The 22,711-nt window shown below is 23.2% G+C and overlaps 4 protein-coding genes and 2 long non-coding RNA genes across 6 annotated transcripts; 5 read left to right on the top strand and 1 right to left on the bottom strand.

The window, feature by feature from the left end:
• The first annotated feature begins 187 nt into the window (after nucleotides 1-187).
• On the top strand, nucleotides 188-4,884 carry LOC128956838 (papilin-like). The gene is made up of 10 exons (XM_054302550.1): nucleotides 188-262; nucleotides 347-439; nucleotides 619-642; nucleotides 1,142-1,189; nucleotides 1,876-1,911; nucleotides 2,043-2,090; nucleotides 2,840-3,046; nucleotides 3,108-3,158; nucleotides 3,733-3,804; nucleotides 4,688-4,884. Exons 2-10 carry the CDS (start codon nucleotides 385-387, stop codon nucleotides 4,882-4,884), a joined length of 738 nt encoding a protein of 245 aa, XP_054158525.1. The 5' UTR covers nucleotides 188-262; nucleotides 347-384.
• A 1,492-nt stretch (nucleotides 4,885-6,376) lies between these two features.
• LOC128956837 (mite allergen Der p 3-like) lies at nucleotides 6,377-8,892 on the top strand. The gene is made up of 4 exons (XM_054302549.1): nucleotides 6,377-6,431; nucleotides 6,475-6,637; nucleotides 8,253-8,652; nucleotides 8,740-8,892. The coding sequence occupies exons 1-4, from the start codon at nucleotides 6,377-6,379 to the stop codon at nucleotides 8,890-8,892; spliced, it is 771 nt and encodes a 256-aa protein (XP_054158524.1).
• A 3,559-nt stretch (nucleotides 8,893-12,451) lies between these two features.
• LOC128956800 (thrombin inhibitor hemalin-like) lies at nucleotides 12,452-16,246 on the top strand. The gene is made up of 9 exons (XM_054302511.1): nucleotides 12,452-12,570; nucleotides 12,656-12,748; nucleotides 12,936-12,959; nucleotides 13,441-13,488; nucleotides 14,194-14,229; nucleotides 14,376-14,420; nucleotides 14,813-15,052; nucleotides 15,374-15,424; nucleotides 15,976-16,246. The coding sequence occupies exons 4-9, from the start codon at nucleotides 13,464-13,466 to the stop codon at nucleotides 16,164-16,166; spliced, it is 588 nt and encodes a 195-aa protein (XP_054158486.1). The 5' UTR covers nucleotides 12,452-12,570; nucleotides 12,656-12,748; nucleotides 12,936-12,959; nucleotides 13,441-13,463; the 3' UTR covers nucleotides 16,167-16,246.
• Nucleotides 16,247-18,671: 2,425 nt separating this feature from the next.
• On the bottom strand, nucleotides 18,672-19,703 carry LOC128956873 (uncharacterized). Its single transcript, XR_008484530.1, has 3 exons — nucleotides 19,650-19,703; nucleotides 19,188-19,316; nucleotides 18,672-19,094 (listed from the first exon to the last, which is right to left on the bottom strand). It is a non-coding gene; the product is annotated as an uncharacterized LOC128956873 (long non-coding RNA).
• Nucleotides 19,385-20,953, top strand: LOC128956872 (sucrase-isomaltase, intestinal-like). Its single transcript, XM_054302585.1, has 7 exons — nucleotides 19,385-19,389; nucleotides 19,473-19,554; nucleotides 19,656-19,794; nucleotides 19,885-20,053; nucleotides 20,497-20,597; nucleotides 20,668-20,809; nucleotides 20,889-20,953. The coding sequence occupies exons 2-6, from the start codon at nucleotides 19,476-19,478 to the stop codon at nucleotides 20,741-20,743; spliced, it is 564 nt and encodes a 187-aa protein (XP_054158560.1). The 5' UTR covers nucleotides 19,385-19,389; nucleotides 19,473-19,475; the 3' UTR covers nucleotides 20,744-20,809; nucleotides 20,889-20,953.
• A 1,082-nt stretch (nucleotides 20,954-22,035) lies between these two features.
• Nucleotides 22,036-22,538, top strand: LOC128956928 (uncharacterized). Its single transcript, XR_008484535.1, has 3 exons — nucleotides 22,036-22,089; nucleotides 22,162-22,230; nucleotides 22,294-22,538. It is a non-coding gene; the product is annotated as an uncharacterized LOC128956928 (long non-coding RNA).
• Nucleotides 22,539-22,711: the final 173 nt, after the last annotated feature.

Raw genomic sequence — 22,711 nt, 5'->3', positions numbered from 1 at the left:
CCAACACATTTGGAAAGTTGTCTAAACTCTACATATATTAATAGTAATTTTTTAAAAAATAATTTGATATAAACTAATGTTGTAAAAAAATTTGTAATAATTAATTTATTTTTAAAAATGGCTAATTTTATTAAACAGCATTTAATTTATAAATTATTTTTATTGTTGTTGTTGTTTGTAATTATTAATCCAAACAATTATCATGCTCAAAAATTGCCCCTAACTAATAGAGAGGAAGCTAGACTATTGAGACTAATTGAAAGTAAATTTTATTTTAATATTATATATTTTAGTAATTAATTAAATTAAAAAAATAAATTAAAATTAAATAAAATTATTTCTATAGATATATTTGATTTGAAAAATAATAATGATGATGATGAAATGGACATAAGTTATCCAGATAGTAACCGTGGTCATCTAACTAATTATATTACACGTATTATTATTATTACTTATATGTGTACATATAATTATAATTAAAAAAATATTTATTATTATTTTTTTTTGATTATAATTTGTTAAAATATTTTTTTTAAAAAAATACTCAAACAAACGCATTTAATTTATTATTATTGTTTTTTAATTTTTAATCAAAAAAAAATTACATGGACAAAGTTTATCCAGATGATTCTGATATAGGTATTATTTTTTTAAAATTTCTAAAATTATAAACTTTATTATTTATAAAATATTTTATTATAATTATAAAACAATTTAGTGTATATATAATACATAATATACATGTTTATAGTATTTAACTTTTTAAATATATGTTTTTGTTTTAAACTTAATATTACTATTTTTAAAATATTTGTACTAGATAGATTTGTTTTTAAAACTAAAATCTAAAAATATAAACACACATAAATACTCTTACATAAACAATTTTTAAAATTTTTTAACAAAGATTTTCTATAAAAATAATTGTAATTATTGTAATATTTATTTATGTTTATTTTATTTTTCAATAAATATTTTTAGCATTTATACTATAACTATATAAAAGTATTAAAAAAAAATAAATAAATGCTAAATAAATAATTGAATATAAATTATTTCATTTAATATATATATATATTTTTAACATGTATTTTTATTAATCATAATTTTTAATAAACAGTTATTTTTTTTAAAATAGAAATTATACCCCAAAAAAATCATAAGCACAAAGCTAAGTATAATCCAGGTATTTTTATTATTATTATTATTATTAAATTATCTATATATCTTTTAATTAATTAGATTATAATTATTAAATGATAATTTAATGAATATTAAATAAATTATCAGAGTGGGTGTATAGGAGGTGTAGACTTTTATTATTTATTATTTTATTGTCCTAAAAAAAATTAATTAACCAAAATACAGTTAATTTAATTTTATTTAAATAATATTTTTTTATAAATACTTTTTAATTATAATTAGGGAATAATTATTAAGTGAGAGTCTTAAAATTAAATTAGATAAAATTTATTTAAAATTTATTTATTTGTTGTATGATTAAATTGTATGCATTAGATAGATATGTTTAAAGTCGATTGTTTAAAAAAAATGTTATAATAGTTATAAATTATCTGATCTAATCATAAAGTTATTTTTTTTAAAAAAGAAAATGACCTATTAGAATTTTATTTAGTTTTTAAAAAAATTATTGACGACAAGATAATTAAAATTAATATATAAGAAATAAAAAATATATATGCAATTAATTATTTCTATTATTATACATAGATTTATTATTATTTTTTTTTAAATATTTCACATTTTTAAAATATAATTTGTATTAATATACACATAAAAATATATATATATGCAATTAATTATTTCAATTATTTTACAACTTTTACGATAATTTTTTTGTTTGTTATCCAGATAGACAATATGGTCATCTAAGTAATTATAAAACAGGTATTTTATTATTATTATTATTACTTATATACAGTATCTAAATGTACAGATAATTATAATTAAAAAAAAATTTTTAAATATAAAAAACACAAACAAACAAACAATTAATTAACATTATTATTATTTATTAGCTAAAAATAACATGGACAGGGAAGTTGTTTACCCAGATTCTAATACAGGTATGAGGTTATTTTTTTAAAAAAAAATAATATATAATTTACTGAAATATATAGAAATTATTTTTAATTATTTAAAACAAAAAAATATTTATGTAAAAAGACGGTCAAATGATATTGAGCCGCGTATTTTATGAATAACATTTGAACGGTTAGAGATAATTTAATTATGTAAAATACATTTAAGAATATCATATCGACAACACATGGTAGTTTTGTTTTTTGATGGCTTGTTAAGTTAATATAAAAAATAATCATAAAATAAAAATGACGTTATTTATGACTATTATATATTTATAAGATTAAATATTCAATTATATTACTAATTCTAAAAACAACATTTTAATACGTCGACTAGTTTTCGTAATAATCGACTATCAATATAAATCACACTATTGTAATTTTTAATATTCATAATAAATTTGTCAGTTTGACCTGTAGCATAGTGTTCCGTTGGTTCGTTTGTCTTTCGTTGGTCCCGATATTGTGTATATCTGGTTATACTAGTTTTGTGATTGCGTTTGAAATTTGCGTTTTGGTCGATATGATAATATTAAATGTATTTTACATAATTAAATTATCTCTAACCGTTTAAAAGTTATTCAAAAAAATACGCAGCTCAAGATCATTTGACCGCCTTTATATATATATATATATATATATATATATATATATATATATATATATATATATATATATATATTATTTTAAATTAATTTTTTTTAAACTAACAATTGTACAAATCAATCAAGATTGCGATTCAGCACCCGATGTTGTTTTTTGTAGAGCTATAGTACCTAGATGGTTTTGTAATTCAAGCATCAGTGAGTGCCAACAGTTTAACTATGGTGGTTGCGTGGGTGGCGGTAATGGTAATAATTATAAAACAGAATTTATGTGCTATAGTAGCTGTTCAGATAAGTGCCAACCATCTGGAGCAGCACCTGTATATAATATAGGTAATAGTCGTAATAATCTAATAAAATATTTAAGTATTATTTTATTTTTTTTAAAAAATAGAAATTTTACCACCCGAAAAAAATCATATGGACAAAATTAATTATAATCCAGGTATTATTATTATTATTAAATAAGGTATTATTATTATTAGAAAAAAATTATTAATTATAATAACTTAACCCAAAAATAACTTATCATAAGTAGTTATTAAAAAATATAATTTAATATTGAGGGATAATTGAGACCGATCTACGATAATACAATATACTATACACAAATAACAATTAATAAGTAATATAAGTAAATAATATAAGGGTAACCCCTTTAGAGATAACAAACGAGGGATTTGATACATAGAAATAGAGACGTATATATAGGGAACAATAAACACGTATTTAGTCTATTGATAGTAAAGGTTGAGGGTTTCATAGTTATGATACTTTAAGAACTCATTATTAATGATATTATAATGATAGAAGTTTGGAGGGAATATTGACCGGTCATAGACAGATCAAATTAGAGTATATTTCCTCAATTAAAAACAAAAATTAATTGGAAATTTTGTACTAAACAAAAAAATATATAAAGAATTAAGCAAATTTCTAATATTTTATATTATTATTTACAATTTTTACATTAAATTTTTTTTCTGTTTTTTTAATTTTAATAAAAAAATAATAACTAGATTGTCTATTAGCACCCAAACGTGGTTGGTGCAGGTCTAGATTTCGTAGTTGGTTTTGCAATTCAGGCACCGGTAGGTGCCAACAGTTTTTCTATAGTGGATGTCAGGGTAATGGCAATAATTTTAAGGATGAAAATGAATGCTACAATAGCTGTGGCCATGTATGTGGTGGTGGACATCCTTAACATAAAATTTAAAAAATATCTATAAAAAATTAATAATTGATATATGTTATATAGTTATAAAAAAATTATTCTTAATAAAAATTTAAGTTTTTTTATGTTTAAAATAATATAATTTAACTATTAATAATTATGAATATATTTTTCATTATGATTGTTGTTTGTTATTCTAAAATAGAAATTCAATTCAATTCACTATTAAAAAAATCAATTTAAATACTAATTTCTATAAACAAAATTAACAATATAATTTAATTATAAAATAAATAAAATACAGTATAAAATGGTTCTCAGTTAAAATGGTGTTTAAATTCTTTTTGTCTGTATCTCTGTCTATGTCTCTGACTCTGTCTCTCTCTCTCTGTCTCTCTGTCTCTGTCTCTCTCTGTCTGTCTCTCTCTGTCTCTCTCTCTCTCTCTCTCTCTGTCTCTCTGTCTCTCTGTCTCTCTGTCTCTCTGTCTCTCTGTCTCTCTGTCTCTCTGTCTCTCTGTCTCTCTGTCTCTCTGTCTCTCTGTCTCTCTGTCTCTCTGTCTCTCTGTCTCTCTGTCTCTCTGTCTCTCTGTCTCTCTGTCTCTCTGTCTCTCTGTCTCTCTGTCTCTCTGTCTCTCTGTCTCTCTGTCTCTCTGTCTCTCTGTCTCTCTGTCTCTCTGTCTCTCTGTCTCTCTGTCTCTCTGTCTCTCTGTCTCTCTGTCTCTCTGTCTCTCTGTCTCTCTGTCTCTCTGTCTCTCTAATACCCCTATAATAATAATAATCACTTTTTTTTACTATTATAGCCACTCCTCGATATAAATTTCATCCGGACTCCCAGTTCTGTGCCCTATCCAGTCAGGCACCGGGTGTGGCCGGTATGGCCGGTGTTGTATACGATCCGGCAACCTATCGGGGCCCCTATCGTGGCGATTCGGGTGGCGGTTATATTGAGTATCAGCCAAATGCTAATAATCCTAATAATAGGCGGGCCGTACTGTGAGGTATAGTTAGCGGCGGTCTGTCTCTCTGTCTCTCTGTCTCTCTGTCTCTCTGTCTCTCTGTCTCTCTGTCTCTCTGTCTCTCTGTCTCTCTGTCTCTCTGTCTCTCTGTCTCTCTGTCTCTCTGTCTCTCTGTCTCTCTGTCTCTCTGTCTCTCTGTCTCTCTGTCTCTCTGTCTCTCTGTCTCTCTGTCTCTCTGTCTCTCTGTCTCTCTGTCTCTCTGTCTCTCTGTCTCTCTGTCTCTCTGTCTCTCTGTCTCTCTGTCTCTCTGTCTCTCTGTCTCTCTGTCTCTCTGTCTCTCTGTCTCTCTGTCTCTCTGTCTCTCTGTCTCTCTGTCTCTCTGTCTCTCTGTCTCTCTGTCTCTCTGTCTCTCTGTCTCTCTGTCTCTCTGTCTCTCTGTCTCTCTGTCTCTCTGTCTCTCTGTCTCTCTGTCTCTCTGTCTCTCTGTCTCTCTGTCTCTCTGTCTCTCTGTCTCTCTGTCTCTCTGTCTCTCTGTCTCTCTGTCTCTCTGTCTCTCTGTCTCTCTATCTCTCTGTCTCTCTATCTCTCTATCTCTATCTCTATCTCTCTCTCTTTATGTCTCTCTGTCTGTCTGTAATTTTACTAATTAATTTTAAAAGCATATTATTTAAATATTTATTAGATTTTTTGTTGCTGAGGACTGCATATATATATGTAATATATATATATATGCTGTATATAATTAAATATAACAACCACACTATCACTAAATTTAATAAATTTAATAAATTATATAAAACAGTTTTCTATTAAATAAAAAATTAATAATTATACATAAAAAACTAAAAAATAATAAATAATTGTTATCATTTTTATAGATAGATTAAAATAATTAAAAATGTTTATAAAAACATATTTAAATTTTTAATAAAATAAGTAATTTGTATTGTAATTTAAATCTTATTTCAAGAATATTTTAAATAAATTATGTTTATTTTTTAATTTATTAAATTTTTTATGTTTGTATTATATTTAATTTGCTTAATTTAATTGCTTTATTACTGTAATGTATTTTTCTTGCATTCTAAACTGGCTATATAATAAAAAATTTATATAATAAAATTATAATTCTTTTAAATTAAATATTTTTTAAAAATATATTATAACTTAAAATTACAGAATATTTATTTTTTGAGTATTTTATTGCTTGATTGGCATTTTATTTCTGTAATTTATTAATTTAATGTAAAAATTTTTAAATATATATATAATAAAATTATAAAATTATTTTTCTTAATAATTAAAATTTAAGTAATAATTAATTGTAAAATCATTTGTTTTTATTAATTCTTGTTTTTCGTATGATTCATATTATATCAATAAAAAAATTTGTAATCATTTATAAAAAAAATATTTATTTTTATTAATTAATTATTATTAAAATATAACTTTATGTTATAAAGAATCTAATAAGAAAATTATATGCAAAACTTAATTATTTTGTTGTGTGTAGTTTTGTTTAGTTCCAGAGGAATGTCTATTCAGACAATAGATGTCCTAATATTCCGTTCGTACTTCGCGTGGGTCGGTATGAAACCTGTACTTCAGTCTAATCATTACCAAAGACATAGATACTAGTCGATATGAGACAGATATCCACTATAAGATCACTAGTAAGTCGAGACCAACAGGTGATGAAATTCGATCTGCAGGTGTGGTTAAAAAGTTAAGCTTATGTGTGATCCTAATTTCCAATATGTCTTCTCCTAACAGTGAGTGGTTGGCCAGCGAACGGTAAGTTTATAATCAGTTGAAGTCTATATATATATATATACCTCCTGGCGGAAGGGCTGATGTGGAGAAGGTTTAGTAGGCCAAGATGGTCCTACTGGTAGCGTTATCCAGGAGAAATAGACTGTTTGACTCACCAGATGGCTATTTCGGAGCGTCCAGGGTGTGCTCTTAAAACTGTGATCCTATCCCCGGTAACATACATACTATATAAAATACTGGCCTGTTACGTTTGTTAGGCGTTGTGCACAGGATAGGCTACGGCGATGAAAACTATATCAGTGGACTGAACGGTCAGACCGATCACTGATATGTATTAATGATATGAAGACACGATTTATAACAAATAACAAGTTTATTGTAAAACAATGAATCAAATGGTGATTAAATTGGTAGATATTTAAGAGAACACGTGGAATGTATGCATGGGACAGGTATAGGTACTGAGGCTTGTCTGAGGCATTAGTAGCAGTAATGACTTGAAATATGTGCACAGTAAGATAGTATGAAAAGCACTGGCTGAGAAACAGTAAAGCACTGGACAGTGTATGTACAGTGGATAGGGTTAATATAGATGTATGTTTTGGCGGGAAATACAGGTTTGGGTTGGTTTGTATAGTTGATAATCCCTACCATGGATACTGACCGGTCATTGAGGAGCCACTGGATGTGGTCAATGAGAGGTAGTTCAAGGAAAGGTATGCATTAAAAGGTTAATGATAATGAAGTGCAAAAAAGACTTATAGAATATAGAATACTAAAAATAAGATACAATATTAAATAAATTATAAAATTATAAAATTGTATGCTACAATTTATATTTAAAAAATAATTATTTATATTTAAAAAATATATTATTTAGTATCTATATAATTATAGTTAATAAAATTATATTTTGTACATGTAAAATATTAATTAATTTTTTAAATAATGACAAATTAGTTTTAAAAAATTGATTACTAATTCATATTTTAATTTTAATAAAATCCTTTAAAATAGTTTATTATAAATATTTATATTATTATTAATAAACTGATAGTATTATTATAAAATTGATATTTTTAAAATTTAATTAATAATACAATATATATATTATAAAATTAATTTATTTTTTTAAATTAAAAATCTAATACAACTTGAAAACATGCATATATTTGTAATTTCAGTATTATAATTTTTATTAAAAATCTTTTTCAGGTATTTATATAAAAATAATATTAATATAAATTTAAAATGTATAAATACTATGCAGTAACACATATAATACACAATAAAATACTTGAGTTTTTATTTTATTTTTAATATAAAATTAGTTTATAAATTCTAGTATTACATTTATATTAAAAATAAAAAAATGCTTAAAGAAATAGCAGTTTTTCTATTTTTTTCTCTGATATCTTTTACAATTACAATAAAAACTAACTATAAAATTGTAAATGGAAAAGAAAGTTTAATAAATCAGATACCATATATGGTATTGCTAAAAAAATGGAGAAGATAAATGCGGCGCTAGTATATTGGATGGCGAAACAATTCTTACGGCCGCCCATTGTTTTATGCAGTAAGTATTTTTAATAATAATAATTTTACAATTTGATTATAAAACATTATATTATAGCGGTATTGGTTTTGTAAAATATGGATGGTTAGACAATATAAATAGTGGTAAAAAAATAGCAATAGCCAAAATTTATCTTCATCCAGCATTTGATAACATAACTGGCGAAGCAGATTTGGCTATTGTAAAGCTTGCAGAAGAATTAAAGCTAAATGTTGTCCATTCGTGGCCTATTGAATTGGCGCCATACAACTATACTCCACTGCCTGGAACTGTTTTAACTGTTTCCGGTTGGGGGGCTATAAGAGATAATGGACCTGAGTCCGATAGATTAAGGAAAACAAATGTGACAGTTGTTAGTCCATCTGATTGTCAAAAAATGTATGAAAAAGATCAACAAATAATTACGCAATCTATGATTTGTGCTAATAATCTTAGCCAAAAAAGCGATTCCTGTAATGTAAGGATTAATTTTATTTTTTATAATTTTGTATAATAAAATTATTTTTTTTAATTTACAATATAATTGATTGATAATTTATTTTAGGGTGACTCAGGTAGACCGTTGATATTAATGAATGGCACTGTTCCAGTACAAGTTGGGATAGTGTCTTTCGGAAGGAAATGTGCTAGCCCATTTTTTCCAGCTGTCTACACCAATGTTGGCTATTACAGAAATTTTATTGAAAAATTTCTATAAGTAGACTTGAAATTTATTTTATTAACTGATTTCTAAAAGAAATTTTTAAATTCTTTATTAAAATTTTTATATTTTATTATGATTAATTATTTAAGAAGTAATTTTATTTTAATGTTAAAAAAATTATTTTTATTTTACACTATAAAGTAAATTTTATTAAATTAAAATTTATATTATGAAATAATTGTTGTATGAATGAATTTATTATATATATTATAGTATTTATTATATTTAAAAATATAAAATTTATAAATTTAATAACATAATATAAGTTACAATAATATTAAATAATCTATAAACTTTTCAATTAATTTTGGACTGCAATCTCTATGCTGAGCTAAACATAATGCAATATATAAAGTTACATTTAAGTTAGGTTATACTATACAACCACTACCAATATTGTTCAGTTTATAAGTAAAATTTTTTATAATTAAATATCTTATTTACCTGGATTAATAGTTTTCTCCATATGCTTTTTTGGTTAAAATTTCTATTTAAAACAAAAATAATTAAAATAATTTTATTAATTATTTATAAATTAAAAAAATATTAACAATACAGTATAAAAATATTTGTGAACATTTTTGCATTTTAGTTAATTTTATATAAATTTACCACAAGTAGCTAACCTCCCGGTGCCCTATGACTAATACAATATATCAAAATATTATTATATATCTTATGCCTACATGAGCCTAAAATCTACCTGAGTTCAATAAACATTTAAAATTTCACATAGAAATCACATTACTTTTAATAAAAATTGAAAATATATATAAAATAACTGCAAAGAAACAATACATTTTTAGATTTGAATTAAAATATGGTTGTTGGGAAAAGGTGTCATACATACATACATACATATACATACATACATACATACAAAACTATTATCTTAAAGTGTTATCAAGATATACGATAATTAATGTTTTTTTAAATTAATAAATATATAAAATTATTATGTAAGAATTAAAATTACTATATAATAAATGTAGTAATTGTGATTTTGTTGATTGAAACTCTAATAATGAAATATAAAATAAACTAATTAACATATTATTGTAATAACAATAGATTATTAAACATATGACAAATAGATTTATTAGAATTTTTATAATAATTATTAGTTTAAATTTATTATTATTATTATTATTATTGATGTTATATTCTAAATAAATGTTGTCAGTATAGTTGATATATTTAAGCAACATAATTAAAATACTATTATTATTTTGATTCATTGTATGATTTTTATTTATAAAAATAAATAACATTATATAACTAATACATTTCTTAAAAAATATACTTTATATAAAGTATATTTATAATAATGTAGCGGAATAATAATAGATCACTTAAAACAATAGTAAATGTACTCAAATTATAAATTTAATTACTTATATAACTTCTCATATGTTTTAACTACAGTAATGCTTTAGTGTATTAAATACATAGTTAATATGAGATATGTATTCCCATAGAAATAACATTAACGGGTTATTTAGTATTATAAAGTATGTGTTTACTATACCCATAGGAATTGCATTAGCGGCACATTCACTATTATAAATATGGGTTTAACATTGCCATAGAAATAACATTAGCTATACTTTAACATACAAACATATAGGTTTAGTTTGTAACACATATAGTGTCAGTAAATGCAGTGACGCACTTGCGTTTCAGTAAATGCTATTTAACCATTGGTTTAAATATTTTATATACAGGGGTTAACAAGGGTTTTTGTTTCCTATACTTTAACATTAATGAATTAATTAATTTCTATGCGCACTTGTGTATTGTATTTTAATGCAAATGAAAATTTGATTTTAGGTGGTAGTGTGCGACTGATCAAAAATAGGCAGAGTTTAAATTAACCAATAAGAGCAAAGTAGTAGTGTATGTAAAAGTTGTCATCAAATATGAATACAGAGTTTAGCAGTTTGCGCGCGCAATAGGCAGTGGCTTATGCAGCGATCAGACTGCTGAGCTCTCAGTCGAGTGAAATGCTCGACACAAGTTGTCTAACTACTGAACTGGTCGGTTGCCGCCACTCGACTCTCCGATACACTAGTATAGTGTATCACATTGTATTAGTTTTATTTTATAAGTGTTAAATAAATCTCGGTTTTGGTTATAAGTCACGAGTAAGTCATTTGGGCCTTTGGCCCGTACTTTCTCTCTTCACTTCATCTCTGGGCTCTCTTGCCGTGTCAGTCGCGTGTTCCATTTTCCCGTGTCCATCACCACCACCACTACTCAACACATTGGCCGATACACCACCACTCAGAACTTAGGCCGATACAGCACCGTTAAGCTCATTGACCGATACAGCACCGCTCAACACTTAGGCTGATACACCGCTCATCACGTTCGGCTCATCAAAGCCGTCACAGCTCAACGCCAGATCCATACCGTGGCCGCAGATGTCATCACTACTATGGATTGGTGCCGACTCAACGCTAGGACCGACAACACTTTGGTGCCGATAACGTCGAGTCAGCACCGGAGACCTTAAGCAACCAATCCAACCGTTTAAATATTATTGTGTTATTACTGTAATAAATGTGAAATATTTGCAGTATTTTTTATTAGCAAACAAACAAAATATTTTTTTAATTAAAATTTAAAAAATAATGTAACAGTTTTTTAAATATTTAAAAAAATAAATATTTTTTTAGAAATATTTATCTAATTATTATAATTTTAAATTATTAATGTTATAAAATAATAACATATTATGTATATTATAAATACTTATAATTATATATTTTAAATAAATAAATTACAAAAATTATTTATTTTAATTTTATTAGAAATTTGTTTTAACAATAATTTTTATTTTTTTTTGTTTAAAAATTACTATTCAATATATATATATGTTTGTTTTATATTTATATACTATTAAAATAATTATAATTAAAAAAAACATGTTTATTATTCAATTATTTTTCTAAATCAAACAAACATATGTGTTATAAAGTATATATATATGTATGTATATATATATATATATATCAATATAGTATTCAATACATTATTAATTAATAAAGTTTCATCAAAATTAGTTTTAAACATTTCATTATGTAAAAAATTCACTATTTTCTTGATTCCCTAGGAAATTCCCAATTAATTTATTGTGTAAAAATAGTAAAAACAACAAATTAAATAAGATTTAAAAAAAAAAATTATAATTATAATAAATCTAATAGTTTGAATAGTAACACAAATTTTTATCAAATATATATATATATATATATTAAATAATTTCAATAATATTTACAAAATTTTCGTAGTATTTACTTGTAATAAATTAAATATAAAAATTAACTAAGTGATTATAAAACATTTTTTTAATAAAAAAAATTAGGGAAAAAATTAAAATAATTTTAAAATAGGGAACTTTCCATAACACTTGGAAAGTTGTCTAAACTCTACATATATTAATAGTTATTTTTTAAAAATAATTTGATATAATGTTGTAAAAAATAATTAAAAAAAAACTAGTAATAATTTATTTATTTTAAAAAATGGCTAATTTTATTAAAAAGCATTTAATTTTTAAATTATTTTTATTGTTGTTTTTGTTTGTAATAATTAATCCAAACAATTATCATGCTCAAAAATTGCCCCTATCAAATAGAGAGGAAGCTAGACTATTGAGACTAATTGAAAGTAAAATTTTTTTTTAAATATATATATTTTAATAATTAATTAAATTAAAAAAATAAAATTAAATTAAATAATATTATTACTATAGATATATTTGATTTGAAAAATAATGATTATGATGAATGGGAAATAAGTTATCCAGATAGAAACTATGGTCATCATTTAACTAATTATATTACACGTAATATTATTATTATTATTATTCCTTATATGTGTACATGTACATATAATTAAAATTAAAAAAATATTTATATATTTTTTTTTGATTATTATTTGTTAAAATATTTTTTTTAAAAAACTCAAACAAACGCATTTAATTTATTATTATTGTTTTTTAATTTTTAACAAAAAAAATTAAATGGACAAAGTTTATCCAGATGATTCTGATTTAGGTATTTTTTTTAAAAAATTTCTAAAATTATAAACTTTATTTTATAAAATAATTTTTTATAATTATAATTATAAAACAATTTAGAGTATATATAATACTATATAAAACATGTTTATAGTATTTAACTTTTTTAAATGTATGTTTTTGTTTTAAACTTTAAATTATTATTTGAAATATTTGTACTAGCTAGATTTGTTTTGTCAAAATTAAAATCTAAAAATATAAACATACATAAACACTTTTACATAATAATTTTTAAATTTTTTTAACAAAGATTTTTTAATAAAAATAATAATTATTGTAATATTTTTCAATAAATATTTTTTTAGCATTTATACTAAAACTATATATAAAAGTTTCAAAAAATAAATAAATGCTAAATAAATTATTGAAATAAATTATTTTACTTAATATATAATTTTTTTACCATGTATTTATATTAATCATAATTTTTAATAAACAAAATTATTTTTTTTAAATAGAAATTTTACCCCCCAAAAAACATATGCACAAATCTAACTATAATCCAGGTATTATTATTATTATTATTATTATTATTATTATTATTATTATTATTATTATTATTATTATTATTATTATTATTCAATGTCAATTAAATGAATATTAAATAATTAACAGAGTGGGTGTATAGAGGGTCTAGACTTTTATTTTATTTAATAATTGTATTTTATTGTTACCAAAAAAAATTAATTAACCAAAATACAGTTAATTTATTTTTATTTAAAATAATAGTTTTATAAATAATTTTTTGTTATAATTAAGTAATAATATTATTAAGTTATTAATTATTAATTAATTAAGTCTTAAAATTAAATTAGATAAAATTTTCTTATTTGTTGTATAATTAAATTGTATGCAATAGAAGATATGTTTAAAGTTGATTGTTTTTTTAAAATGTAAAAATAATTATCAAGATATTAATTATCTGATATAATCAGTTATTTTTTAAAAAATGATACAATTTTATTAATTTTTTTTAAATTATTGATGACAAGATAATTAAAATTAATAAATAAGAAACAAAAATATATATGCAATTGATTATTTCTATTTTTATATATAGATTTATATTTATAAAAAAAAATATTTCACATTTTTAAAATATAATTTTAATGATTTATTGTTGTTGTATTAATATACACATTAAATAAATATATGCAATTAATTATTTCTATTATTTTACAATTTTTACGATAATTTTTTTTGTTATCCAGATAGACAATATGGTCATCTAAGTAATTATAAAACAGGTATTTTATTGTTATTATTATTACTTATATACAGTATCTATATGTACAGATAATTATAATTTTTTTAAAAAAATATTTTTTAAATATAAAACCACTCAAACAAACAAACAATTAATTAACTTATTATTATTATTATTGTTTATTAGCTAAAAGTAGCAGGGACAAAATTGTTTCACCAGATTCTAATACAGGTATGAGGATATTTTGAAATATTTTTTTTAATTAAAAATAATATATAACTCACAGATATATATAGAAATTATTTTTCAATTATTTAAATATATATATATATATATATATATATATATATATGATATATATGTATAAAGATTTTTAATGTTTTTGTCAAGATATATATATATTATTTTAAAACTAACAATTGTTCAATCAATCAGATATATATATATATCGAAATTATTTTTCAATTATTTAAAACAAAAATATATATATGATATATATGTGTATAAAGATTTAATTAAAAAAAAATATTTTAATATTTTAATGTTTTTTGTTTTTTTTTTGATATATATATTTATTTTAAATTAATTTCTTTTTTAAACTAAAAATTGTTTAATCAATCAAGATTGTCAATTAACACCCATCGATGCTGTTGGTGATGGTGGTGTTTGTAAAGCTATTGAACCTAGATGGTTTTGTAATTCAAGCGACGATACCTGTCAACAGTTTAACTATGGTGGTTGCGTGGGTGGTGGTGGTGGTGGTGGCGGTAATAATAATAATTTTAAAACAGAATTTATGTGCTATACTAGCTGTTTATATTATTGCCAACCATCTGGATTAGCAGCACCGGTATATAATACAGGTAATACTGTAGTATATATAGAGCATAAATAGGTGCTAAATATGTAAGGGTCAGTTTGTGTAAATTTTTATTTTGAAAAAATATATATATATTGTTGAGATCTAAGTTTTAAATCTATATTTTAAGTTGCATTTATAACATATTAGACAATTAAATAAATTTTATTTTTAAGCATAACAATAGAAAAATTTGATTATTAAACTATTATTGGTTTTTTTTGTCAATTGCTATGCTATTGTATGGTATAGAGTAACTTAATAATATAATAATATTCTAATAAAATATATTTGAGTAATAATTATTTTATTTTTTTTAAATTAGAAATTTTACCCCCCGAAAAAAATCACATGGACAAAACTAATTATAATCCAGGTATTTTTAGTATTATTAATTAAGATATTATAAGAAAAAAAATTATTAATTAGAAAAATATGACAAAAATGGAAATGTGTGAATATTTTTCGTATATAATATATTAACTTATTTTTTTAAAGTGATATTTGCGAAACGGGGAACATATGTGAATTTTACATGGGAATATCAGGGATATTTTTAATGATCTTTTTTAAAAAAAATAAATTGCCGTCTAAAAATACAATTAAAAAAATATTATTTTCTACCCTAGTCCTAATCAAAATTTTTCAATCATAATTTAAGTTGATCGAACGTACACTAGACTCCCCTCCCCACCATCCCCCATAATAAATAAAACCCCAAAAATAACAACCTAAATAGTTATTAAAAAAATATAATTTAATTTAATACAAAATTAAATTAATTGGTAATTATGTTTTAAAAAAATATATGCAATTAAGATAATTTTTGTTATTTTAAGTTATTTATTTTAATTTAATTTATTTTTACACTAAATTTTTTTTCTTTTTTTTGTTACTTAATAATTATAATTATCAAAAAAATAATAGATTGTCTATTAGCACCCAAACGTGGTTGGTGCAGGAGGATACCATATCCTAGATGGTTTTGCAATTCAGGCACCGGTAGGTGCCAACAGTTTCTATTTTCTGGTTGTCAGGGCAATGGTAATAATTTTAAGGATGAAAACGATTGCTACAATAGCTGTGGACATGTATGTGGTGGTGGTGGACATCATTAACCTAAAATTAAAAAAAATATCTTTAAATAATTGATATATGATTTATAGATGACAAAAATTATTATTAATAAAAATTTCAGCAGTCTAAAATAATTTAACTATTAATAATTATGAATATATTTTTCATTATTATTGTTTTTTGTTATTCTAAAATTTGAAATTCAATTCAATTCAATATATAACTAAATTATTAATTGTTTTATAGATATTTCTATTAAAATATTTATAAGGAAAAACATGCTTTTATTATTATATTATTTTAAAATTACGTATTATTTTTCTAAATAAAACAAATATATGAGTTATTTATATGTATTATATATATATATAATATTAATTAACTAAGAAAATTTATATTATATATTATAAAATAAATGATTTATCTTGTTAAGATTTTGTTTTGCTTTTTTTAAATAATTTTTTTTAAAAATAATAATAGATTTTAAATAAGATTTCTATAGAAACTATTTTATTTTATCAGTAGTTATGGAAAAAAAATTTTTTTGTTTATTATCGTTATATAATTATAATTATTAATATATATATATATAATTTGTAATATTTTAATTTTTTAACAAAAATAAAACATAAATTACTAAATTATTATTATAAATGAAGTTGCAAAAATTTTTTTTAAATATATTAATACATAATAAACTCAATTTATAGATATTATTTAAGTAAAGATTTTAGCATATACTTTTATGATTATTCATTTAAAATTATAAATTATTTATAATAAATAATCTATACTAAAATATATATATATAGTTTACAATTTAATAATTAAATATAACTATAAGTAATAATTTATTATTTTATTTTAAAATTATATTTATCTTTTTTATTATTATAAATATTTATAATAAAAATTAAAAATTTAATATATATAAAAATAATGTTAGATTTATAATATATGTTACCAATATATATTACTTATATTTAAATATTATGAATTAATAATTTATAATTACTATTATTACGTTAAATATTTAAAAAATTATTAACTCTTATAAAACTATTATATATCTAAAAACAATGCATTAGATATAATAATGATACTAAAAATTATTTACAAATAAAAATTTTGCTTTTTTTATTAAAAAAAAAAATCTTTAAATTTAGCTATTATGCAACTATTTTGTACTTTGTACTTAATTTTTTCAAAAAAAAAAACATAACAAAAAGATAAATATAAAATATTTGAAACATTTAATCATTTTTGTTGTTGTCATTAAAGTTTTTTTTATCATAATTATAAGTATTTAATTTTTTTATTATATTAAATAGTTATATTAAAGTTTTGTAATGTAATAAAGAAAATTAAAAAAAAAATTATAAGTATTTAATTTTTTTATTAKATTAAATAGTTATATTAAAGTTTTGTAATGTAATAAAGAAAATTAAAAAAAAAATTATTTTAACAATTGCAACAAAAATTGATAAAATTGAAAAAATATTCCACTTATGGATTAAATACAATAAAAATAACTTTCAAAAAAATATGTTAGATTAATATAAATTTTTTTTGATATACAATATATTTTGAAAATATCAATAATAAAAAATAATAAAATAATTGATAGATTTAATTATTAATAGAGAGATATGACAAACAATTTTATTGATATAATTTTTTTGTTTGTTAACTACTTATAATATTGATATATATAATTATAATAATAATGTTTATGCTTTTTCAAAAAATAAATTATATTTAATTATCATTTTTTTTAATTAATCTAAAAACAACAACAAAAATTCAATGATAAAAGTCTAAGGCGTGGTTCACATATTACGTTCGCACTTGAGGGGAGGGGGGGGTTAGCCAAAGCGAACTTTTGCGAACGAGAGGTAGGGGATGGGTAGAGACTTTAAGAACGTTCGAATTTAGATAATATTTTATTTCTTGTGGTGTGTGGTGTGGGGGGGGGTATCGGTTAGAGGCATGCGAACGTAATTTTTTTAAATGACTACATGCGAACAATTGCGAACATAGGGGAGGGAGGGGGTCTAGATTTCTTAAAAAGTGCGAACGTAATATGTGAACAACGCCTAATACAAAAATTTAAACTTTTTGTACTTTAAACTAAATAATACTGTATTACTAATATATATATATAATAATAATAATAATAATAATAAGTATTAACTGATAATAGCAACAAAAACAACAATAATATAATATTATATATAAAAAGTATATAAATATAAAATTTAATAAATTTCCAAAAACATTTATAAATTTATATTTTAAAAAATAAATAAATAAATAATTATTGCACAAAAAAAATTATTTGTATAATAAAATTATTATTATTATTACAATTAATTTTTTTGCATAATTTTATTAAACCAACAATTGATTGACTAAACGATAGACTCTACTGTTGGTTGGAATGTATGTATAAATAAATAAAACAAATAATTAAATATTTTAATTGAATTTTTTATTTAAAAAAAATATTTGTTTTTTATTTAATAATTTTTTAGATGACTTTAGCGTCGATAAGGTTTCATGTGAACAGAGAGGTTGTATTTGGGACGAAGAAAAACGGCCAAACGGTGTTCCCATTTGCTATTTAGACAGGAATCGTGTTGGCTATAGACGGGTAGGGGATGTCCGCAGCAATACATCAACTGGTGGACAGTTAGATCTGTCGCTGAAACATACGGCTCGCCGGGTATTGAAAAAGTCGCCACAAATTGAATCCGTACGGTTTGAATGGACATATCTGACCGATCGTATAGTTCGGGTAAAACTGGTTGATCCGAAGTCCAGACGATACGAGGTTCCTGTTCAGCAAAACTTTCCGCTTTTGATGGATAAGACTGAACCAATTGATCCGAAAAAACTTCAATACAGTGTCGACATTAGCGATGATAAACAGGATTTTAGTTTTTCAATACAGCGAAAGTCGACGAAAACTAAATTGTATGCAAAAAAACAAATTATTATTATTATTATTATTATTAAAACAAAAAAACATTTAATAAATAATTTGATAACAAATTTGATACATCAATAGGTGGTCTAATTTGCCCGTTTGCCGACCGGCAATGTGTACGGTATGGGCGAAAATACACACCATTCCCTCAGACATGACTTTACCAATTATAAGACATTTCCATTGTTTACACAGGACAGGGCTACTGGTGATGTATGTTAAAAATCAATCAATTAAATAAAAATAAATATCTACAGTTTGATGCCCTATGGATTGTAAGCACTTATAATAATAATAATAATTTGGTTTATATTGTTTGATGAGCTTATGTATGTTATGTATGTACGGGGTAATGTAGGATATGAACGAACCGGCCAATCAAAATGATCAAATCTATCACTGTCCACAAAATAAATACGACTATCCAGCTGTTAGGACAAGTATGTCCTAATATCTAGATAATTAACTAATACACTATAATAATTGTTTTATAGTAATATATTATTATTATTATTATTATTATTATTATATGAACCTATAGAAGCTCTCTATGGAAACGGTGTACGCGAGTTAGGCCACAAAACTTTATGTATGACCACCAAACAGGGCGATCATAACGAGTACCTGCACTATGATGTCCATTCACTGTACGGTCTAACCGAAACTATGGCCACACAAAAGTACTGTTTTTTTTTAAAAAAAACTAATTTTAGTAAACAAGTAATTGTATTGAAGTATATACCCGATTGTTGTTACACCCGATTATTTAGGGCTATCCACGCAGCGACCGGTAAACGCGGGTTTGCCGTTAGCCGATCGACATACGTATCGTCCGGCCGTTACGGCACCCACTGGTTGGGCGATAATTTCAGTGTCTGGGATAACATGAAGTTCTCTATCATTGGTATACTTGAGTTCAATATGTTTGGCATTAATTTTGTAATTAATATTTATTTATTTTATTTTTGTTGTATTATTTTCTATAACACGATGTTCTATACAGTGTATTATACTGTAGACTGAAACACAAAGACATACACACATACACATAGACACACACATACATAGACTCACACATATAATAGATACATATATAGACAAACACACACACACACACACACACACACACACACACACACACACACACACACACACACACACACACATAGACACACACACATATAATAGATACATACATAGACAAACACACACACACACATACACACACACACAGACACACACACACACACACACACAGACACACACACACACACATAGACACACACACACACACACATAGACAAACACATTTACAAATAATAATAATAATAATAATAATTTTTTATATTATATTGTCGGCTTATATATGTACTGTACTCTAGGATATGAACGAACCGGCCAATCAAAATGATGATGTCTATCACTGTCCACAAAATAAATATGACTATCCAGCTATTAGGACAAGTATGTCACATCTGGATAAGTAAGTAACATATGCCTAACTGATACACTATAATAGTTTTATTGTAATTTATTATTATATGAACCTATAGAAGCACTCTATGGAAACGGTGTACGCGATTTAGGCCACAAAACTATATGTATGACCATCAAACAGGGCGACCATAACAACGAGTACCTGCACTATGATGTCCATTCACTGTACGGTCTAACCGAAACTATGGCCACACAAAAGTATAGTTTTGTTTTTAAAAAACTAATTTTTTGTTTGTCAATTAATTGTATTGAACTGTATACCCGATTGTTATTTTAGGGCTATCCACGCAGCGACCGGTAAACGCGGGTTTGCCGTTAGCCGATCGACATACGTATCGTCCGGCCGTTACGGCACCCACTGGTTGGGCGATAATATCAGTGCTTGGCCTCACATGAAATAGTCGATCCAGTCATGGCCAGACATGGACTGTAACATTGGATGGCAAACCATTACCATCAGAGATCAGAGTTCACGGAGGAGTGGCTCAAATACCCGTTAATATTGATTTAATCGGTAAATCGGTCGGCGAAAAGTAATGGTCATTGAAATGGAAACCCGTATTTTAATAATATTTGTAGTTAATTATATTTTATAATTATTTATAAACAAATATTGTATAATAAACTATTTTTTTTTTTAAAATAACAACTTTTTTTAATATATATTTTTAAATTTTTAATATAAATTATTGACTAAATTGTTCAAAAATATAATATCATAATAATAATAGAGATAAAAATATTTTTATATTAAAAAATAAATATTAGTTTTATTTAAAAAATAAATATTAGTTTTATTTAAAAAATAAATATTAGTTTTATTTAAAAAATAAATAAATAAATAAATACTATATGTTTGAATCGGAAACTTATAATAAATCTTTTATTCAGTAATTTTATTTTATAGGACTTAACTTATATGGCATTTATTTGGGGGGGAGGGGGGGTGGGTGAATTTATATTTAAATTTGGCAACAAAAAAAGTGCTATAAAAATTGTCGACCCCTCCTTAAGATTTTTATCATTTTACCCCACCCCACCCAACCCCTATACTTTCCCAAAAATCTAATATAAGTTTTATATATATATATATATATATTAATATATATATATATATATTACTTATACTAACTAATTATATATATATTTTAGTTTCTGGTATTACTTAAGACAGGATATCGACAAAAAAATATAAGTAATTTTAAACCACAAAAAAATTAAAAATTATTAATTAAAATTATGGATTGAAAACCATACACATAAAAAACACCTGTTTTTTAAAATATCAATTTTTTTTTGTTTGTTTGACGTCAATCAATCAAAAAAAAAAATCAAATATTTAATTTCAATAAATTTTAAACTCATATTTTTTTGTGTAGCAAAAAATTTTTAGTATATATAAGTGATGATAGTGTTGAATATTTATAAAAAAAAAATTAAATAATATCACTTTAATTTGTACACATAAAAAAAATTAAGTAAATTATAACTAACAAACAAAAATTGTTTTTAATTTTATTTAATTTGTTTTTAATTTTTTTTTTAAATAGGGATAACAATGAATCGTTTTGTTGTAGTTTTTATGGTTTCAATGTTTAGTGTTGTTATCATTGCTTTTCGTAAGTTTTTTGTTGTTGTTTTAAAATGTTTTAAATTTTCATTTAATTTTTTTTTTAAATAAGTATCAAGCACAATTGAAGCTGAACCTATACCTAAAGCTAAACCTATGGGTGGTCCGGCTATATAAATACTAACCAATATATAACACTATAAACAACAACAACAAACAGTTTTATTTTTGTTAATACACTTATATATATAAATAAAAATTAAAAATATTTTTTATATGAATTTAATTTTTTGTTGTTGTTGTTGTTGTTGTTGTTATTGTAATAATTTCTTAATAAAAAACAATGTATTGATTGATTGTTATAATTGAAACAAATAAAAATTATTATTTTTATTTTCTAAAAACTTTTGTAAATATTTTTTTTTGTTCAAAAAAATAGTATACTTTTATTTTATAGATCATCAAATTGAAGTTATATACAGTATATATATATATACATACAGTATAAATATATAGTATATATATACAGT

This window comes from Oppia nitens, unplaced genomic scaffold, assembly GCF_028296485.1.
Source record: "Oppia nitens isolate AA-2021 unplaced genomic scaffold, nextdenovo-longstitch-racon4-pilon3 scaffold33_pilon_pilon_pilon, whole genome shotgun sequence".
In the NCBI taxonomy this organism is placed as follows: domain Eukaryota; kingdom Metazoa; phylum Arthropoda; class Arachnida; order Sarcoptiformes; family Oppiidae; genus Oppia; species Oppia nitens.
The sequence above is the reverse complement of the archived record's forward strand: the minus strand, read 5'-3'. Positions and strand labels throughout refer to the sequence as shown.